The following is a 19914-nucleotide window of genomic DNA, read 5'->3' as shown; positions in this document are numbered from 1 at the left end:
AAAATTACTAATTAGCCTATTTTATGAATTTATTGTAATGGTATTTCTTTTTTAACTATTAAGTGTAAACTAAGAAGAATATTATGTATTAATTAAATAAGTAACAAAAATATGAGGAGTTTAATTGACATTTAATAATTCAAAAATAATACATCTATAACAAAATTATAAAATAAAATAATTTTACCATTAGTTTTTTTATTATAACCATAAGTGTAACAATTAGAAAGAAGATTTCCACACAAATATCCCAAAATAAAATTATAATCAAACATTTAAAAAAAAATTAAAGAATATCGTTAGCTATAGGGTCCAAAAAAAAAATATCTCTTTGACTAGCCATATAGGTGGGTTATAATATAGAATAGAAGAGTAAGAAATTATATATGTTAGTTGTTTATAGAATAGATATTACAAGTTTGAGGTAGAAAAAGCAAAATGGGGAATAAGGCCTGGTTTGGTGGTTTAGGTTATAATAATAAAGTTTTTATTCATCAGTACTTGATCATCATCATCTTCCTTTACTCTGGCTCTGACTTATTCCAAATTCAAAGAGCAGTAGCCCTCGGAGTTGCTTATCCTGAACGCAGCTCTCTTGGAAATAAGGCTAGAACGCCACAGCCTTTGACCGCCACTACAGTAAAGACGTGGTGTCCTCCGTTGCCTGCCAGTGAAGGTTCGTTACATAATAAACGTAAAACTATATTCATATATACATATATTGGCCTTTTTTTTTAGTTTACAATAAAAAGAACGTAATAAAAAAAAAATGTGAAGAAAAAAATAATTTAGAAATATATACACTTAAATATATATTTACAAAATCATACAAATTGATCGTTAAATATTATTATACATTAATAAGTTAATTCATTATAAATAAAATTTTATAAATAATTTACAATAAGTAATATAATACAATAAATATTTAGATTGATATTAAATATGTAAATATAATTTTAATCATGTTAATAATATAAAGTATTAAAAAATATAAAATTCATATAATTTTACTGTCAATATCCTTCTTTTTATAATTTTTTTATGATGTTTTGAATAAATTAGCCTCATATATATTCAAAATTTATGCTGAAATATGTAACATACAACAAAATATGTTTCATATAAATGTTGTATGAAATGAATACATACAAATAAATTTAAATGGTAATATTATCTAATATTTTAAACATAAAATACTTAATTATTAAAAAGATGTTTTCCTTCACGTGTCACATGAAAATAAAATATAATACATTATTCGAGTGTAATTTCTTACTAGTATTCTATCCAATTTCAACTCATTATTGTAGATTATCTTTATTTAGCAAAGATTAATAATTTAGTGTTCTCAAACATAATAATTTAGCGAAGAACATAAACAGGGAATTAAAATTTTTGTTTAAAAGAAATAAATACTAATAAATAAAGCAGCGAAAAGATCAAATAAAAATATTGAAAGAAAAAAATACAGGGGAAAAGATTCTGTTACTGAGGGATGTCTTTTTATTATTTTGCAGAAAATTCTATATTAGTTCAACCGCAATGCAAAATAACAAATACATGAACTGGTTTCTTATAATGTTTAGGCTAACGTTATTGGTTGTAATTAATTATTATTTGGCAGTGTTTTCTCTCAACATCGTTATAAATCAGTTCAAATCGAAGGTCACTTCCCCTTCGATTAGTTCCTCTTATTGCATGAACACTCTCAGAAACTACGGTTACATAATCAATTGCGAATGTGGTTCAGAAGTTTCCCACATTACAGAAATGTAAGTATTTACAGGAAATTTAATGTAAGATGACATACCATATATTCAGTTGGTTTTTTAGTACGTAATATAGTATTATATATGTTAGTCAAAATTACCTAATTAGCTCATGATTAATTATTACAAAGTACTGATCATTTTTTGTTGGGCAGAATCTTAAATAAATTGGGTCTTAATGGATACATAGATGATGAAGTGGGAAATCTTCCGTGGCTGAAGAAACTGTAATTAGTACTTTTATTATCTCTCTTTTATTATTGTTTTGTCTTACAAATTCAGAAATACTAATGATTGACATATTGTTAATATTGGTGCATTTTAAATCCAATTCCACGTATTTGAATCTAATAATTGATATGAGAAATTTTTAACCAATTATAAAAGAGTATATGATATTAGACACTTAGGCAGGGCCGGTCCTAGGCATAGATAGGCTAGGCCCGTGCCTAGAGTCCATGTTTTTCGGGGCCCAAAATAAAAAAATTAAACATTTTATTAAGTTTTTATTTAAGTAAAATTTAAGTGTATTATAAGCAATAAATATTCATAGCTTAGTTAGTTGAGGTGGATGCCATAATACCTAAGATTCAAATTCCATTTAGGTGGCGTAATGAAATAAAATTTAAAATTAATAAAAAAATTATTAAATTTTTTCTCATTATATATTGGAATGGTCTTTTTTTTTTTTTTTTTTTTCCATTTTAAAATGGAATAGTCATTCCACCAAAATAATGAAAATGAAGGAATGACATTCTAACACTTTAATATGCAACGAAACAAAGAAATGAAATGAAAATTATCTCCTTTCCATTCCATTTCATTACTTCTAACTAAACGCCACCTTAATATTAATAACAAGTATACTTATTATTTTATAAGATACAAATAAAAATCTCAATTTCAAATAAATTGGGTCTTTGTTTTATTAAGATAAGAATAATATTATCTATACGACTTAATAACAAGAATTAATGACAACATTCTCGTGTGAACTAAGCAGTGTTCTGTCCGACAACAATCTCCAAGGTTCCATACCGTTTAGCTTGGGGAGTTTGCTTTACTTAGAAACCCTGTAAGGCTACAAATTCTACTCTTTGTTTTGTTACAACTAGTTTTTTCACTATTGCCTTAAGCAATACTTAGTTTTGAATTTCTAATGTATGTTTCATTATATATTCAGCGATTTATCGAATAATCAACTCACAGGGACCATACCAAGCAGCTTAGGAGATTTGTCTAGTCTTAAATGGCTGTAAGTTCCTGCATTATTTTTAATTAATAGTTAGATACTATATCATAACATATAAATTAGAGAGAAATATACACAACACACTTAAAATTGGTCATTTTTTAGTATTTTTTTTTTTTTTCAGATTTTGTTCTTGTTTTTTTTAATTTTTAAATTTTTATCAAAAAAAAAAAAAAAGAAACTTCATTAATTAAAGGGTAAATACCATTTTAGACTGTGTTTTGCAAAAGTTACAGATTAGACCCTGTGTTTTGTTAAATGACAAAATAGACCCTGTATTTTCTAAAATAGTAAAAATAGGACCCTGAGCTTAATTTTTGACAACTTTTTTTTTAATACAGCCAACTTGAAAACAATGCTTAATACGAACAGATATAAAAAATGTAAACAGTTTTGTCATAGCACTTTTAGATCGGATTATAATTAAACTTTATTTTGATAAAAAATCAATTCAGGGTCCTATTTGTACTATTTTAGAAAATACAGGGTCCATTTTGTCATTTAACAAAACACAGGGTCCAATTGGTAACTTTTGTAAAACAGAGGGTCCAAAATGGTATTTACCCTTAATTAAACGCAATTTTACAACTCAAACAAGACCAAACAACAAACTACCCTCTACTTACACAAGCGATTTTACAACAATTATTAACTATATTTAATTATTCCGTTATTTGTTTCCCTTTCTCTGTTTGTATATATATATCATGCTTTTGCTCTGTAATGAAGTGAATTCATTTTCCCATTCAAACTCTCTCTCTCTCTCTCTCTCTCTCTAACACTATTGAAGTGAGACGTTTCCTTTTTACAAAGTTCAATCTCACCTTAATACTTTCCTTTACAACTTAGCTATACATTGTGGAGTAAGACATAATCATTCAAAAATACATAAATTCCTATTCAATTTGTCATAAGCCTTTTTGGCCTCCTCGTATTCACCTACTGAATCAATTCATCAAAGGTACAAGACAAAAGATGACTATCTTTAACACAACATTTTCATGATTAAGGAAGGACAGGATAAGAACAAATGTGCATGATCTTTCTAAGTCAATCTCGCAAACTGGACACATAGCAGGAAAAGAACAGTTTGCATTTATATAAAAGAAAATTAGAAATATGTAAAAATGTAAATTTTTTTGTTATTTTGAATATTGTGAAATAATCCCTAATATTTTACTATATTTTCGTTTCTGTAACAGATATCTGCATTATAACTATCTGGAAGGCAGTATACCATCAACACTAGGAAAACTGAGTTCTCTCCAAGATTTGTAATTACACCAATTAAAACCCCAATCACTTAATTAATTATATATCTTCTTCATACGTAATGGCTACCTTCAAATCAATTTCAATTAATTAGTTCTTCCTTTATATGGTTTTGAAAGGTATTTGGACTTCAATATGCTATCAGGGTCGATACCCGATGAATTCGGATCCCTCTACAACCTTTCAAAGTTGTAAGTTTTTAATTATTAATTTCTCACACGTATAATTCATTCATATGAATTAATGCCTTATTTCTTGATTCAAGGCAGCTGGCAGAAAATAGACTATCTGGTAGTCTTCCTACAACATTGGCAAATTTGATCAATCTTATATCGTTGTAAGTTATTTATGAGTGAGAACACAAAACACACACACACATTACATCTGCTGTGTTAGATCTAGCTAGATAGAAATCGATCATAGCTCTCACTCAACTCTATATGTGTTGTTGTAGTTGGACGCCATCCAATTATTTTACTGGGAAAATACCAGCCACATACACGAATTTAACAAATCTTCGCTGGTTGTAAGTACCTTTATTATTTTCAAGATTTGACAAATACAAATTAGTTTGTTCTTGACAAAAAATGATCAATGCAGTGAAGTTTCTGGGAATGAGTTATCAGGTCCGTTGCCTAACGTAAAGAACTGGTCAAAGATCGAATCTATGTAAGTTTATTGAATATAAATTACCCATGAAATATGATGTAATAAAACAGAGCATATCAGAGTATCATATAATTGTTGTAATATTGAGAAAGTATCATTTTTGCTAATTCATAAATTAAAAGCTAAATCTTATTTTGATGTATTTAATGTATTATAAAATAATCTAATTCATTACTACATACACTGCAACAATTTTAAAGAACAATGTCGAGCACCCTTTATCACAACAATTTAATTATATTTTAAATAATATTCGTGCTATATCTCTAATAATTATTAAGTTTGCAATATATGCTTCTTTAGCTCTGTACAGGGAAATAATTTTGAAGGGGAAGTTCCGGCAGAGTACTTCAATTTGTCAAGTCTTCAGTATCTGTGAGTACACCGTGCCTTTCACTTGGTTTAATTTTCTCCATATAGTTGTTTTAACGGGTCCATTTTGTTTATCTCTATTTTATTTTGCTTTGTATAATAATTCAGGTTCATAAGTGACCTTCATAATAGCCATCCATTCAAGTTGCCACATTCTGCAAATGTTTCCAACTTATATAGACTGTGAGTAACAATATATTTCAAGGCTTACTAATTAGTTCAGCCTTCAATATAAACTTGTTGGAACTATTTAATTTTTTATGTAAAAATGAAGATTTTTGTTTTTTATCAATTTGTGGTGAGCATGGAGGAGATGATTATAGGGCCCGTTGGGCCCAAAATGTTTTTTTTTTTAAATAAAATACTTGTTATTATAAATTAAAGGGTAAATATCATTTTGGACCCTGTGTTTTGCAAAAGTTACAGATTGGACCCTGTGTTTTGTTAAATGACAAAATGGACCCTGTATTCTCTAAAATAATAAAAATAGGACCCTGAGCTTAATTTTTGACATTTTTTTTTAATACAACCAACTTGAAGACAATGCTTAATGTATGAACGATCATTCCAAAGCAAAATTAAATAATTGTTATAGCACTTTTAGATCGGATTATAATTAAACTTTATTTTCTCTAAAAAAAAACTAAGTATATTTTTACTTTTAGCTGTAAATTTTTGTTTTAAAATTTAAGTGGGGTTTGGTTGGATGTAATAGAATAGAAAGAAATAATTTTTATTTTATTTATTTGTTTAATTGTATTTTAAAGGATTAAAATATCATGTAATGACTATTTTATTTTGAACGAGAAGAAAAAAATCATTCTAATACAACATGTAAAAAAATTTCATGATTTTTTAATACATTTTAAATTTAATTTTATTATATTCATATTCCTATTTTTATTTTCATTCTCATTCTTATTATCATTCCTATATTTATATTCTATTTAATCAAATACCACTTTAATTTTAGTAATTAAAGGATTGAAGCAAAAACTCTATCAAACAAGACCTAAATTTAGTAAAGTATTACAACATGTTTTCACAAATTGTTATGAATTGACATGTTGAATGATGTGATAATATTTATTAAAAAATAATCCAAAATATGAAACATAAATTAATGAAATGAAAACTATTGATGTATAACATTTTCTAATTTAGTATGAGTGAAGCTTGTATTGCAATCTAATAAAATTCTCGTCACACTTTATAATGTATATAAAAATTTGTTGGGTCTTGAAAAAATAATTTTTTTAATAATCACACTATCCAGTTATCAAAATTTTAATATGAGATTAAGATTTGGTAGTTATACTAAGTGTATTAATTACTTGATAAAATTATGTAATTTAAATATTTAATGTTTATTTATAAATTTACAGGGTGCTGCGTAACTGCTCGATCACTGGTCCAATTCCTGAGTTCATCGGTCAAATTTCTTCATTAATACACTTGTAAGTAAGTCTATGAGATTGATATTGATCTGCAGCAAACGAACATAATTGATTGTTTTATAGGTAATAGTAATATTATTTTTTTTCTTGAAATAAAGAAAACATTGATGTATATTGTCAAACAAGCTTTTATTTATATTTGTGTTTTAAGAAATAATATTGAATATATCGTTGTGACTGTGAGCCCAAGACCTGATATATCATCACAGATAGATTTCAAGAGAAAATAGAATTTGGACAAAAACTCAGCTCTGTATTTTCTGAGTGAGAAACCTTTCATTTATAGACATGAGTGATACAAAGAATATACATTTACAATCAATGATGTGTTGACACGTATTAGCACAGAAAACAATGAGATTCTAACAGAAAAGATACGCCCAACAATATTGGAAAAGGCAGAGGAAATAAAATCTCTGTACATAACAGAATTCAGGGAATGATGCAGTGTGTCTGCAGTCCACCGTAGTTGCTGTAGGGTCTGATGTTATTCAGGTTCTTCAACACCACCCCTCAAACGAAGGGGTGACATTTTCACTCCAAGTTTGTCCACAAGAACCTGAAAGCGTGAGTGTGACAGACTTTTGGTCAAACAGTCAGCAACTTGATCTGCAGTAGGCACATATATAATCTCCAGTTCTTTCTTTAAAACCTTGTCTCTAACGAAATGAATGTCGATTTCGATATGCTTCGTTCTTGCATGGTAAACGGGATTAGATGCAAGTGCACTAGCACTGATGTTGTCACACCAAGTGATCGGTGTCTCAGGTAATTTGAACTTAAGTTCCTTTAACAAGGATTCAATCCAAGTTATTTTAGAAGCAACATGTGCTAGTGCTCTGTATTCGGACTCCGTACTGGACCTTGAAACAACTGCTTGTTTCTTAGATGACCACGAAACAAGAGTTTCTCCAAGATAAACACAGTATCCAGCAACCGATCTTCTATCATCTGGACAACATGCCCAGTCGGCATCCGAGTAACCAACTAGAGATAATCTGTCACTATATCCAATGTGTAGGCCATGGTGAATGGTTCCCTTCAGATACCTTAAGATCCGCTTGACTCCACTCCAATGACTTGTTGTTGGATTTTGCAAGAACTGGCTCAGTTTGTTTATTGCGAAAGCAATGTCTGGTCTGGTGTGGCTTAAATACTGTAAGGCACCAATAGCACTCCTGTAAACAGTGGGATTAGTGAGAGGATCTCCATCATTTTTTGACAGAGGCTTTCCTGCAATCATAGGATATCATATCTTTCCAACAATTCTGTAATATATTTAGTCTGAGTGAGATACAGCCCATACTCATCTCGATACACTTCAATTCCAAGAAAATAATGAAGTGAACCAAGATCTTTCAATGAGAAGTGCTTGTTTAACCTTGCTGTAAACTCATTCAGTTTTTGCGTGTTGTTCCCTGTCACAATTATGTCGTCCACATAAATCAAAACAAGTATGATTAGCTGATCTGACATGTAGAAAAACAAAGAAGTATCGGCCTTGGAATTTACAAAACTCCATAGCAGCAGAGTTTGTTTAAGCCTGTCAAACCAGGCCCTAGGGGCCTGTTTCAGGCCGTAGAGAGACCTGTTTAGCTTGCAGATATGATTTGGTTTCAAGGGGTCTTCGAAGCCTTGAGGCTGGAGCATGTAAACATCTTCTTCAAGGTAGCCATTTAGGAAGGCGTTGTTGATATCTACCTGTTTAATAGCCCAATTTCTTGAGACAGCAATGGTCAAAATAATTCGAACAGTTGACGATTTAATCACAGGACTAAAGGTCTCGCTGAAATCTATTCCCGGTCTCTGATGAAACCCTTTAGCAACGAGTCTTGCTTTCAATCTCTCTACAGTACCATCAGCCCTGTATTTAATCTTGAAGACCCATTTGTTCCCCACCAAATTTACACCATTAAAATAAGGAACCAACACCCATGTCTTCTTTGTCTTTAAGGCACCAATTTCTGTACTCATTGCAGCATTCCACTCTTTGGACTTGAGAGCCTCTTCCACACTCCTAGGTTCTTCAACTTTATGAATCCACTTAGCTTTACTGAGGTAAGTCTTTGGTTTAAAGATGCCTGCCTTGGCACGTGTCACCATAGGATGGCAGGGCACAGGGAGTTGTTCACTTTGTGGTGCTTGTGTCTGGTCTGTTCCTCCTGGTTCAGCTTGACCTGAAGCAGCTGCGTGTGGTTCAGTTGCATGATCAGCAGCAGTTGGTGTGTGTTCATGGTTACTAACCTGCTGAATTCCATTATCAGTAGTATCATGACTGCTGGGAGATGATGCTTCAGAGAATGCTTGAACACTAGAATCAGGAGCTGTACCAGTAGGCAAGGAAGTGTTGTGTTGTAAGGTTTGTGAGAAAGGCAGATAAGGCAACTGAGACCATGCTGGATTATGAACAATGACTTCCTTTTCTGGTGCATAGGTGTTCAGAAAACCTTGTTTAAAGGGAAAATCGGTTTCATTAAAAGTGACATTTCTTAAGATGTACACTCTACCTGTGGAACTTAGGCATTTATAGCCTTTGTGAGATGAACTGAAACCTAAGTTGACACATTTTAAAGAGTGAAATTGGAACTTATGTTTTTGATATGGTCGAATGCAAGGGAAACAAGCTGTTCCAAAGATCCTCAGCTGTGAGTAATCGGGCTTTTCATGAAACAGTGTTTCAAAAGGTGATTTCATGTGTAGGATTGGTGTTGGAAGTCTATTGATCAAATGAACAGCAGTTTGGAAAGCATCCACCCAAAATTTGAGTGGCATTGAGGCTTGTGCAAGAAGAGTTAGGCCCATTTCAACTATGTGCCTGTGTTTCCTCTCAGCTCTCCCATTTTGAGCTGAGGTGTGAGGACAAGGATGTTGAAAATCAATTCCATTGACTTTAACAATATCAGTAAAGGCTTGAAACTCACCACCCCAGTCAGTTCTAAGTGCCTTAATTTTCCTATCAAATTGGTTTTCGACAAAGGCTTTAAACTGAGTGAAAGCTGCCAGAGCTTCATCTTTTGTTCTTAATGGGTACAACCATGTAAAACGACTGTAATCATCAAGAAAATGAATGTAGTACTTGTAGTTGGTGTTTGAGGCTATTGGGGAAGGCCCCCAAAGGTCAGTGTGTATCAATTCAAGGACCTTAGTAGCTCTAGAATTTGACAGCTTAAATGGGAGAGCATGAGCTTTTCCAAATTGACAGGCATCACAGAAATGTAAATTTTCATTGCTTAAACAGGATACATTAGAAACTTCTAACACTTTCTTTAACACTTTGACAGAAGGATGGCCTAACCTCCTATGCCAAATGTCATTATTGGAAAGTAAAAACTCACTACTAGGAGTACGGGTTACATTTTCTTTAGACAACACAGAAACACCAGTAAACTTGGGTACAGTTTTGGAATTGTTTTTGGGAGTGTGGTTGGCTGGGGTATTGAGCTGGTACAGTCCATCTCTAAGCATCCCTTGAAGCACCACCTTCCTTGTTGCTTTGTCCTTCACATAACAACAATTTGAGTGAAATTCAACAATCACATTATTATCAGCAGTCAATTTAGACACACTAATCAAGTTTTTAGCAATTTTTGGTACATGTAATAACTCGGTTAGTACCAAGGAAGAATCAGATTCAGTTTGGAGAAAACCAGACCCAACAGAGGTGATGTTAATTTGATTACCATCACCTATGGTTAATTTTTCCTTACCATTGTAATCTGTTTTCTGGTTTAAGTTTCCTGCAGCAGCTGTAACATGATTGCTGGCACCCGAATCTGCATACCAGACATCACTATCGACCACTTCAGGTGATGCAACAAACGCTGTGTGATTCCCTGTTTGTTGAGGCTGCTGTGTATTGGGATCCTGTCCCATGTAAGACTCATCGTACCTATTATAACAATAGGCAGCTGAGCGACCATACCTGCCACACACTTGGCAGGTTGGTTTCGAATTGTTTGTCCTGCCTCTACCTCGACCTCTAGAACCACCTCCACGGCCAGAATTGTTGTTCGAACCTCTGCCTTGATGAGGAGTGAAATGCCCTCTTCCTCTTCCCTGAGAGTGAGTGTTTGGTTTAGCAGCAAGATTGGCAGAGGGTCCAGAAGATGAACCTCCTGCTGTATGATCAGTTGCCTTTGTGTGCCCTGGAGCTTGAAGCCTTTCGAGTTTATTATCAAAACTCAGCAATGTATCCTGCAACTCCTGCCAAGACATTCTAGTTCTTTCTATTTGAATGACTATTGGTAAGTATTCAATACCCAAACCAGATGTAACATTGGAAATAAGATGACTCTCAGGATATGGGTCACCAGCCAGTGCCAAACTATCAGACCACATCTTTTTTTGTCTAAGATATTCAGCCATAGATGTGTTACCTTTTTTTGTGGTTTGGATCAAAGTTCTGGTGTCGTCCAACTTAGCCCTCGAGTGTGCTCCATAGAGGTTTTCAAGGGCACTCCACAGAGCTGATGAGGAACCACATCCCATGACTTCGGTAGCAATAGATTCGGTCATCGAACTATAGATCCAGCCCATGAGCAGCTGGTCACTCACTATCCACTGCTCATAGTCAGGATTCAACATCCTTTCACCTTCTGGTTCTCCTTCTGGTGTTGCAGCAGCTTGAACAAGTTCAGGAGGACAGGGACGACTTCCATTAATAAAGCCATCGAGTCTGTGACCTCGAATGATTGTCGACACCATTGTTTTCCATAATGTATAGTTGTTTCGGTCTAATTTGAGAGAGAAGGGCTGATTTAGGGTATTGAAAGGCTGAGTATAGTTGAGAGAGGAACTATTGCCATAGGAAGAGGAAAAACTGCTAACGGGTTGTGCAGGAGGATTATTTGTGCGAGGAGGTTGGTTGTTGGTCGGAGTAGGTGGCGGTGGAGTCTGAGATTGACCGGTCGACATTGGCGTTGGCCACACGGCTCTGATACCAAGATAGATTTCAAGAGAAAATAGAATTTGGACAAAAACTCAGCTCTGTATTTTCTGAGTGAGAAACCTTTCATTTATAGACATGAGTGATACAAAGAATATACATTTACAATCAATGATGTGTTGACACGTATTAGCACAGAAAACAATGAGATTCTAACAGAAAAGATACGCCCAACAATATTGGAAAAGGCAGAGGAAATAAAATCTCTGTACATAACAGAATTCAGGGAATGATGCAGTGTGTCTGCAGTCCACCGTAGTTGCTGTAGGGTCTGATGTTATTCAGGTTCTTCAACAATCACAAATAACTATATTTGGATGACCATTGCTTTGGAGATTTTTAATTTTATTTCTGGATTTTAAGTTTGTAATTTTATTTTTATTTCTCGCTTAGACAATCAGGCTGCAGACTATATAGTAAGCAAGGCTAGAGTGCATAGTCTTTTGAATGGTGTTTACTATATAGGAAGGGATTCCCTTTTGTGCTTCCCAATTACTTATTTTAATGAATAAATTCATGTTATTCCAAAAAAAATATTTAGATGCATAATATTTTGACGCATTTTTAACCCTAAATGCATCTACATATAAAAAACACTTACTATATATATGTATAATATTTTAACACTTTTTTTACCAATTAAATGCACCTGAATAAAGGAGTAGTCGACCATGTAAAATATTTCATCTAGTTTTATGATTCTTTTGCTTTTGCTTATTAACCAAAATAATAATTAAAACATCTCTTTTCAAATACATTAATAGTAGATTGTCTATAATTTATTATGCTTAATTTTCATTTAATAAATTTATTTACGTAATGTTCACTATATTCATTGCCAACATCATGATCAAATGATTTTTGCATTGCTATAAGAGCATTCTAATTATGTTTTTTAATAGTACTTAATGTGACTCATATTTATTTATTAAATTAAAATATGTGAGACCCATATTTATTTACACTAATATCAATATATCACTTTTATAATGGTTTATGTTATTGCATTTCAGAGACTTGAGCTACAACACTCTCACGGGTACAATTCCCGAGTCTATGAAACCAAATATGATTTACATGTAAGATTGATATATATTATATTAACAGCTGTTTTTAATTCATTTCTTTGTGACGTTTATTAGAGGACGAATACTAAAATCTTATTGTTAGGATAATAAATCCAAAACATATATTGTTATACGTAGCCATTAGCTTGTCAAAAAGAAAACTTATTAACAGTTAGTAGTTAGCACTAAACTGCAAGAAAAAGTAATGTTTTGTTACTTCACCACCAAAAATATTTTGATACTTATGCATACTATTTTGACTCACCTCTCCTTAAATTTTAGTATTGATCAATATAAATTTATAACAAATAAATACGTTTTTATATACATGCAATCGCGAAAACCATTGATATATTATTCAAAAATTAAAAAAAAAAATTATTACATATTAAAAAATAAAAGTAACTAGTTCCAATTTTGTAGGGGTAATATAGCAAATTTGTGGAATAATTATACATTATACGTACATAAATGCATAAATGTAACATACACACATACTATTTTACTCACCTCTAATATCTCATTGGCTAAAATTTTAGTATTGACCAATACAAATTAATAAAACAGGTCTTTTGCAAGAAATAACCTTACTGGAGAGATTCCTAGATGGATATTTCAAGCAACAAAAACTAGAATGTACGTTTCTGTATCATCTCTACTCCTTACTTATTTCTCCTTTTTTCAGTTAAATATATTCCCATCATACACTCGATCTTTCTTTTTTCTTCTGATAATTAAGTCAATGGATTGACGAAAATTAAATGCTTTTTATTTTTGTTTTTGTGAAACAGGGATCTTTCATACAATAATTTTTCTGAAATTGATATACCAGTACCAGATCTAGATCTGTGAGAGCTTATGTTAATTAATTCCTGAAAGTACAATTTTTTTGTTTGGTACGTATATATTTTGCAGCACACTTAGATATAATAATTATTATTAACTACACAATGATTTAGGAATTTGTTTGCCTGTTGCTGCTGCCAGAGCTCCGAAACCACTGAACCATATATGTACGTATATGCCAATATTTTATCCATATTATAATATCTTTTCTATTATTCTCATTTCACAAAAATTTAATTTGGTTATGTAATAATTGTAGGCTTCAACCACCTGAGATGATGAAAGCCAATTTTCCTGGAAAAAAACCCAAGTGTAAATCTCGTTTAACTTACTATATATTCTTCGATTATTGGGGATTATTTTAATTTTAATTTTTTAATCATGATTAACTTGCAGTTTATAACTTGTTCATAAATTGTGGTGGTGAAGAAACTTATTTCAATGGGACTCGTTACGATGCAGACAATGAAACAACACGTTTTCACTCAATAAGTTCAAAGCGAAATTGGGCTTTTAGCTTCTCTGGAGATTTCTTCACACCTACTGTAAATACTAGTGATTATTACACGAAGAGAGTGCCTTGTAAAATCTCCAACTCACAGTCATCCATATATGAATCAGCTCGTCTCTCCCCTGTTTCCCTTAACTATTATGCCTATAAACTTTACAAAGGCAAATACAATGTCACGTTTCACTTCGCTGAAATTGTTTTTAGTAAAGACTATGATAGACTCAGAAAACGCGTGTTTGACGTATACATTCAGGTATGTATCTACAATTAATTAATTTTATAATCATCATCATCATCATCTTTGAATTAATAATATTAATCATCACTTTTCAGGGAAAGAGGGAATTGAGGGATTTTAACATTAGAGATCAGGCAGGGGCAAGTGATAGAGCATTTAATGTAACAATTCCAACTGAAGTTAATAACAGCATAATGCATATACACATGTATTGGGCAGGAAAGGGGTCCTGGGTCAATGCACCCAATTTCAATGGACCTCTAATATCAGCCATTTCCATCATTCCAGGTAACAAAATTTGGACTATTACTAGTAATGATCTAGTATCATCTGTTCATTATTAATTAATTAATTAATTCATGCTTAATTAGACTTCCCCGTTGGCGGTGAGAAGCTATCTCCCTGGCTTGTGGCACTGATAACTGTAGCTTCATTCGTAATTGTGCTGCTGCTGTTATTGACTATAGCCTGGTTAATGGGATGGCTTGACGACGACGAGTTAAAAGGTACGTAACACATTAAAATTAAATCGACATATTATACATTTTGATATATACCATTATTTGTTAATTAATTTTCTAACTCTGTATGGCTCTGTTTCAACAGAAGAAATACAAATAGGGGAAAATATAGACGAGGGCAAAAGTGGAAGTACAACCCGTACTACTGATCAAGCTACTGAGGATAAGGACGAAATAAAGGTTCCTCTCAAAGTATTAATCAAGGCAACCAAAAAATTCAGCGAGGAAACCAAGATTGGAAGCGGACTTTTGGGGACTGTGTATAAGGTAATTAGTTGAGATCTCTAACTATATTCCTTAGCTAAAATACGAGTAATTCTTACAAAAAAAAATAAGCTTCAATGGCTCTTTATAATAACAAAATGGATAGTCAGCTCTATGAGTATCTCCAACTATGTTTACTAAATACATTCTTTAACTAAAATAGAAAGTAATCTTAAAAAATAAATGAACTCCAATCATACAAAAATAATAATTGGAGAATCAATAGATCTCTACATTTTTGCTTAATTTTATTAATAATATTTTAATCGAAATCATTACTATTTTAATTTTTTAACTATTTTAGTTAAAATTTAGCTAAAAAATAGGGAGTGTGGTGGGAAATGCTTTGGAAGTTCCCTACTTTTTTTCACTAATTTTTTTAATATTATTTTAATAAAAAATATTATTATTTTTTCATTATTTTGTCAAATTAATTTATATTTAATAAATTTCAATTATAAAATATTATTATAATAATCAAATTGCTAAATAAAATAAGAAATATAATTGGAACAAAAATAATAAAAATAGTTTTCTACTTTAATTTTTTTTAGAAAACACCATTAAAGATATTGTAATAAGGTGAAATTGTTAATGTATTTTCCGTTCAAACTTTTATAATACACATTTCAGTTGGACCTAATTAACATTTTTTTTCTCAATAAATTAATTTATTTAGGCAGAAATGAATATTGACAAGGATCAACATCATAACATCACTGTGGCTGTGAAAAAACTTTCCCATCGTTATAAGGGAAAAATCAATGAAATAGTGAAAGGTGAAATTTATAACCTGAAATCGTTGGAAGATAAGAATCTCATTAGATTGTGGGATGCTCATATTGGAGAACACCAACAGTTGCTCGTTTACGAATATATGGAAAAGAAATCCCTTGCAAGTGTCTTATTTGGTACGTAAATATATAATAATTTATAATGTGATTAATTGGTGTGTCATAAATATTATTGGTAGTTAATTATTATTAATTATATATACATAATAATACAGATTCAGATAAATCGGAGCTTAGTTGGAAAGATAGATTTGACATATGTAAGGGAATAGCAATGGGTTTGAAGGCACTGCATAAGCGTCCAAGAGGTAAAATAGTTCATGGCAATATTAAGACTGCCAATATTCTTCTTAACGAACATTATCAGGCCAAGCTATCAGACTTTGGATTAGCAAAAGTCTATTCTGAGGAAGATCAATTTTCCGTTATTAAAGCAGAGGCTACAAAGTAAGTGCACTCTGCCTGTTTTAGTATATACTTTTGTCCCACAAAATTAGTCACTCTAATTCAATTTTGAAAGAAGCAAGGTTTTGGTAGTACTCATTTCCAATAAGGGTGTTAATTTCTTTTTTTTTTTTAACCAATTAACCTTACAACCCTAATAAATAAATTGTCTAATCTATTCTAAGCTGGCCGAATATAAACTGATTATGTAATGTAGTATGGAAGAGGTTTCAATGGTTACATTTTTATTGTAACCATCATGGTTACATTTTTTTAAGCCATTGGATTACTATTTAATGGTTGTGATTAATTTGGAAATTAAATAAAAATAAATAAAAAATAACTTGTAACCTGAAAGTAACCTGATCATTTATTTCCTTATAAAACTTTAATTAAGATTAATTATATTTTAAAATTAAATTAATTATAATTATTAATTAATTTTTTGCAATTTATTACTATATAAGGATCTTTTAGCAATTTATTTTTTTATACTTAAATTATTTAAAATTTTATAGCTTAAAATTATACACATATAATTTCATAATTTAAATTTTATTATATTTGTAATCTTAATTTTAAATTATTACGCATAATTATTTAATTTTTTTTATTTAGATATTTAAAAAAAAATGAAATAAGTTGAAGGATTGTTTTTTTAAAAAAATGGCTGCACTTGTTATCGATTGATTAGCTTGAGGCCTCATACTTAGTTCATATAATTGTAACAAAATAATTAAATATTATTTAAAAATAATTAATTATTTAAAAATTTATTATAAGAAGAGAATTTTAATTTGTGTCAAAAAAAGTTTAATTTTTGTAAAAAAAAATAATTTTTTTTGTAAATATTATAATTAAATGGCTTAATTATTAAAATAATTCAAGTAAGGATTTAAATATAAATATTAATTACTAAAAGAGGTCTTGTTAAATATTTAATTAATTATTTTAAGAAAATAATTAATTATAATTAAATAATTCTAAAAAAGGAATGTCTATTTAATTAATTATTTTAAGAAAATAGTTAATTATAATTAATTAAATCTAAAAAAGGAAAGTCTACCTATTAGTAACCTGCTATTACAGGTTAAAGAAAAATGTAACCATATGGTTACAATAAAAATGTAACTATTGAATAGTCACCCAATGTAGTATATATATAAATTGTGTTTAATGGTTAAATAATTTTTATTTAAATTTTTCACTTTGGTATTAATAGTTTCTTTTAAGGATATAGTTAATTTAAAGTACTTTGGATTTTATAATTTGATTTATTAATATTTGGTTGCTATTTTAAAAATAAATGTTTATTTCATATTATTGTAAATTGTAAATTTGTAATCTTGATTCGAATAATTTTTCTTGTAAGTTTATAATATTTAATCTTTAATATTGTCATACTCAAAATGTAAAAATAAAACTTCATTCTTTAATCTAATTTTTGAACCATATATAAAAAAACAATAGTAATAAAAATTGATTTGGTTCACTGATCGACCAAACTCTCAAAATCATATGGTGTAAATAATCCTTTATTTATTATTACGTAATTGGTGATTAATGTTTAATTACGTACCTTTTGGTTAATGCAGGGGATATTTGGCTCCTGAGTATTTTCAACTTAGTGAACTAACGACTGAAACTGATATTTATAGTTTTGGGGTAGTACTCCTTGAAATTGTATGTGGGCAGCAGAATAGAGTGCGCAAATCCAAACAAGAAACAGTTTTTCTTCTCGACGAGGTATAAAAGTATTATAAAATGAACTACCTAATTGAATATATAGTACAATCTTTATTCAAAATTAAATAAATTATATTATATTATATCTAAATAGAGTTATATTAGAAAAAATAATTAAAATATACCAAAAAATGTCGTTGTAATTGTAATAACAATAAATATAATAGAATCCTTAATATTATAATTACTTTAAGTAAATATCATATTTATAGATGTATTATAATTTAGAATTATTTATTTTAATTACATAAATAAATTTATAAAATATATGTATATATTTTATTAAAATAAAATTATTTTAATATAGAAGTATATACTTTAAACTTAAAAAATGTATAATTAAGATATTCTTATTTATAATCGCCCTAAATTTTTTAATTTTTTATAACAAATTAGAAATTACATGCAGTAAATAAAACTCTACCGTACTTTTAAAATGTGTATAATTACATGCGGATACGTAAATGCATGCATGTATGCAGGTCCATTCATATCGTGAGGAAAAACTGTTAAAGTTGGTGGATAAAAGTTTAGAAGGAGAATTTAAGGATAGAGAAGCCTCTAACATCTTAAAATTAGCTAAGATGTGCACTGATATAGCCCCAACTGTGAGGCCGGACATAGCTGATATTGTAAGTGTTCTTTCTGGCAAGAAAACCATTAATGAGATTCGTAGTCAGTCTCTGAAAGCCTCAAACGACGTCGGAGCAGATGCCTCCACATCCATGGAGAAGTGCTAATTAAATTATGAAATCCATTTATAAATTTCGACACTTCATTCTGTTATTGAAGTGCTAGACATATATATTAAGGGCTCGTTTGGAATGCCGTACTAGGTCGTATTGTATTGTATTGTATTATATTGAATTGCATTTTATGCAATATTTTTATGTAAAACTATATGTGGTATTAAATTTAATAGACACCTAAATATATAATATTTTAGTATAAATTAAAGTTTAACATAGTATTATATAAAAATATGATATATGATCCAGTTCAATATAATATAATACAATACGACCTAATACGGCGTTCCAAACGAACCCTAAATGCGCGCTTTATTAGCTTAGATAAATGTGTTTGATGAAACTAAAAATTTATTATAATTTTCAATTTTTATAGCAGTGAGTGTTGGAAATTATTTGTTCTAACCAACACACTTTAAGAAGCAAAAATAATATTATATGCAAATTGGTATTTTTCTAAAATTTATTATTTTATGCGTCCATAAAATAATTGGTATTATTCAAAATAACAAATGCAATATTTGTTTCAGGCCCAACCACAAAGAGCCCAACAGCAAGAGTCAACACAAGTCAAACAATGCTCCTCTCACTAAAGTGGTTCGGCCCACTATCAACCAACTAAAGAGAGTTTTCTCTCTCCAATCAAGCAAGCTTCCTTTTTCTCAATTAAATGAACGGCCCAGCACATAGATCAGCCCAAGAGAACTTTCTCTCTCCAATCAAAGGTTAATACCTTTTCTTTTAGGGATATTTTCAAAAATATGGGAAAAATAAGCCATCTTATGATAAATATGGCAACAAAACTAAATGCCACAAAATATGGCATTAACTAAGGAAGCAAACTACAAATATGGTTTTTTTTAAAAAAAAAACCATATAATAAGTTAAAAACATAAACTAATTTTAAATGAATAAAATTTACTATTTTTAACCATATATAAACAAAATCTGTACACAATTTTCTCTCTCATGCGATTCTCTCTCTCTCTCTACTG

General features: G+C 30.3%; 1 protein-coding gene across 2 annotated transcripts; it reads left to right on the top strand.

Moving 5' to 3' along the window:
• Window positions 1–278: 278 nt before the first annotated feature.
• LOC115707343 (probable LRR receptor-like serine/threonine-protein kinase At1g53430) lies at window positions 279–19122 on the top strand. 2 transcript variants are annotated; one of them, XM_030635273.2, is made up of 26 exons: window positions 279–676; window positions 1628–1775; window positions 1928–1999; window positions 2776–2847; window positions 2956–3027; window positions 4227–4298; window positions 4416–4487; window positions 4562–4633; window positions 4751–4822; window positions 4897–4965; window positions 5269–5340; window positions 5446–5520; window positions 6723–6794; window positions 12753–12818; window positions 13374–13442; window positions 13598–13654; window positions 13766–13819; window positions 13912–13964; window positions 14049–14416; window positions 14497–14689; window positions 14773–14907; window positions 15008–15189; window positions 15866–16097; window positions 16196–16427; window positions 18020–18170; window positions 18653–19122. In XM_030635273.2, exons 1-26 carry the CDS (start codon window positions 439–441, stop codon window positions 18908–18910), a joined length of 3228 nt encoding a protein of 1075 aa, XP_030491133.2. In that variant the 5' UTR covers window positions 279–438; the 3' UTR covers window positions 18911–19122. The 2 variants fall into 2 exon arrangements, with proteins under 2 accessions (XP_030491133.2, XP_060972721.1); XM_061116738.1 differs by lacking the exons at window positions 279–676; window positions 1628–1775 and having other exon boundaries at window positions 1946–2006.
• Window positions 19123–19914: the final 792 nt, after the last annotated feature.

The sequence above is a fragment of the Cannabis sativa genome, chromosome 1, assembly GCF_029168945.1.
Source record: "Cannabis sativa cultivar Pink pepper isolate KNU-18-1 chromosome 1, ASM2916894v1, whole genome shotgun sequence".
In the NCBI taxonomy this organism is placed as follows: Eukaryota; Viridiplantae; Streptophyta; class Magnoliopsida; order Rosales; family Cannabaceae; genus Cannabis; species Cannabis sativa.
This window is presented reverse-complemented; position numbering and strand designations above follow the sequence as displayed.

Bases quoted from the DNA above. Each gene is read 5' to 3' on its own strand.
- LOC115707343 (XM_030635273.2), top strand. From the start codon at position 439: ATGGGGAATAAGGCCTGGTTTGGTGGTTTAGGTTATAATAATAAAGTT. The intron at 15,190-15,865 runs GTAATTAGTTGA...TAATTTATTTAG, and splicing joins TTTTGGGGACTGTGTATAAG to GCAGAAATGAATATTGACAA. The intron at 16,428-18,019 runs GTAAGTGCACTC...TGGTTAATGCAG, and splicing joins ATTAAAGCAGAGGCTACAAA to GGGATATTTGGCTCCTGAGT.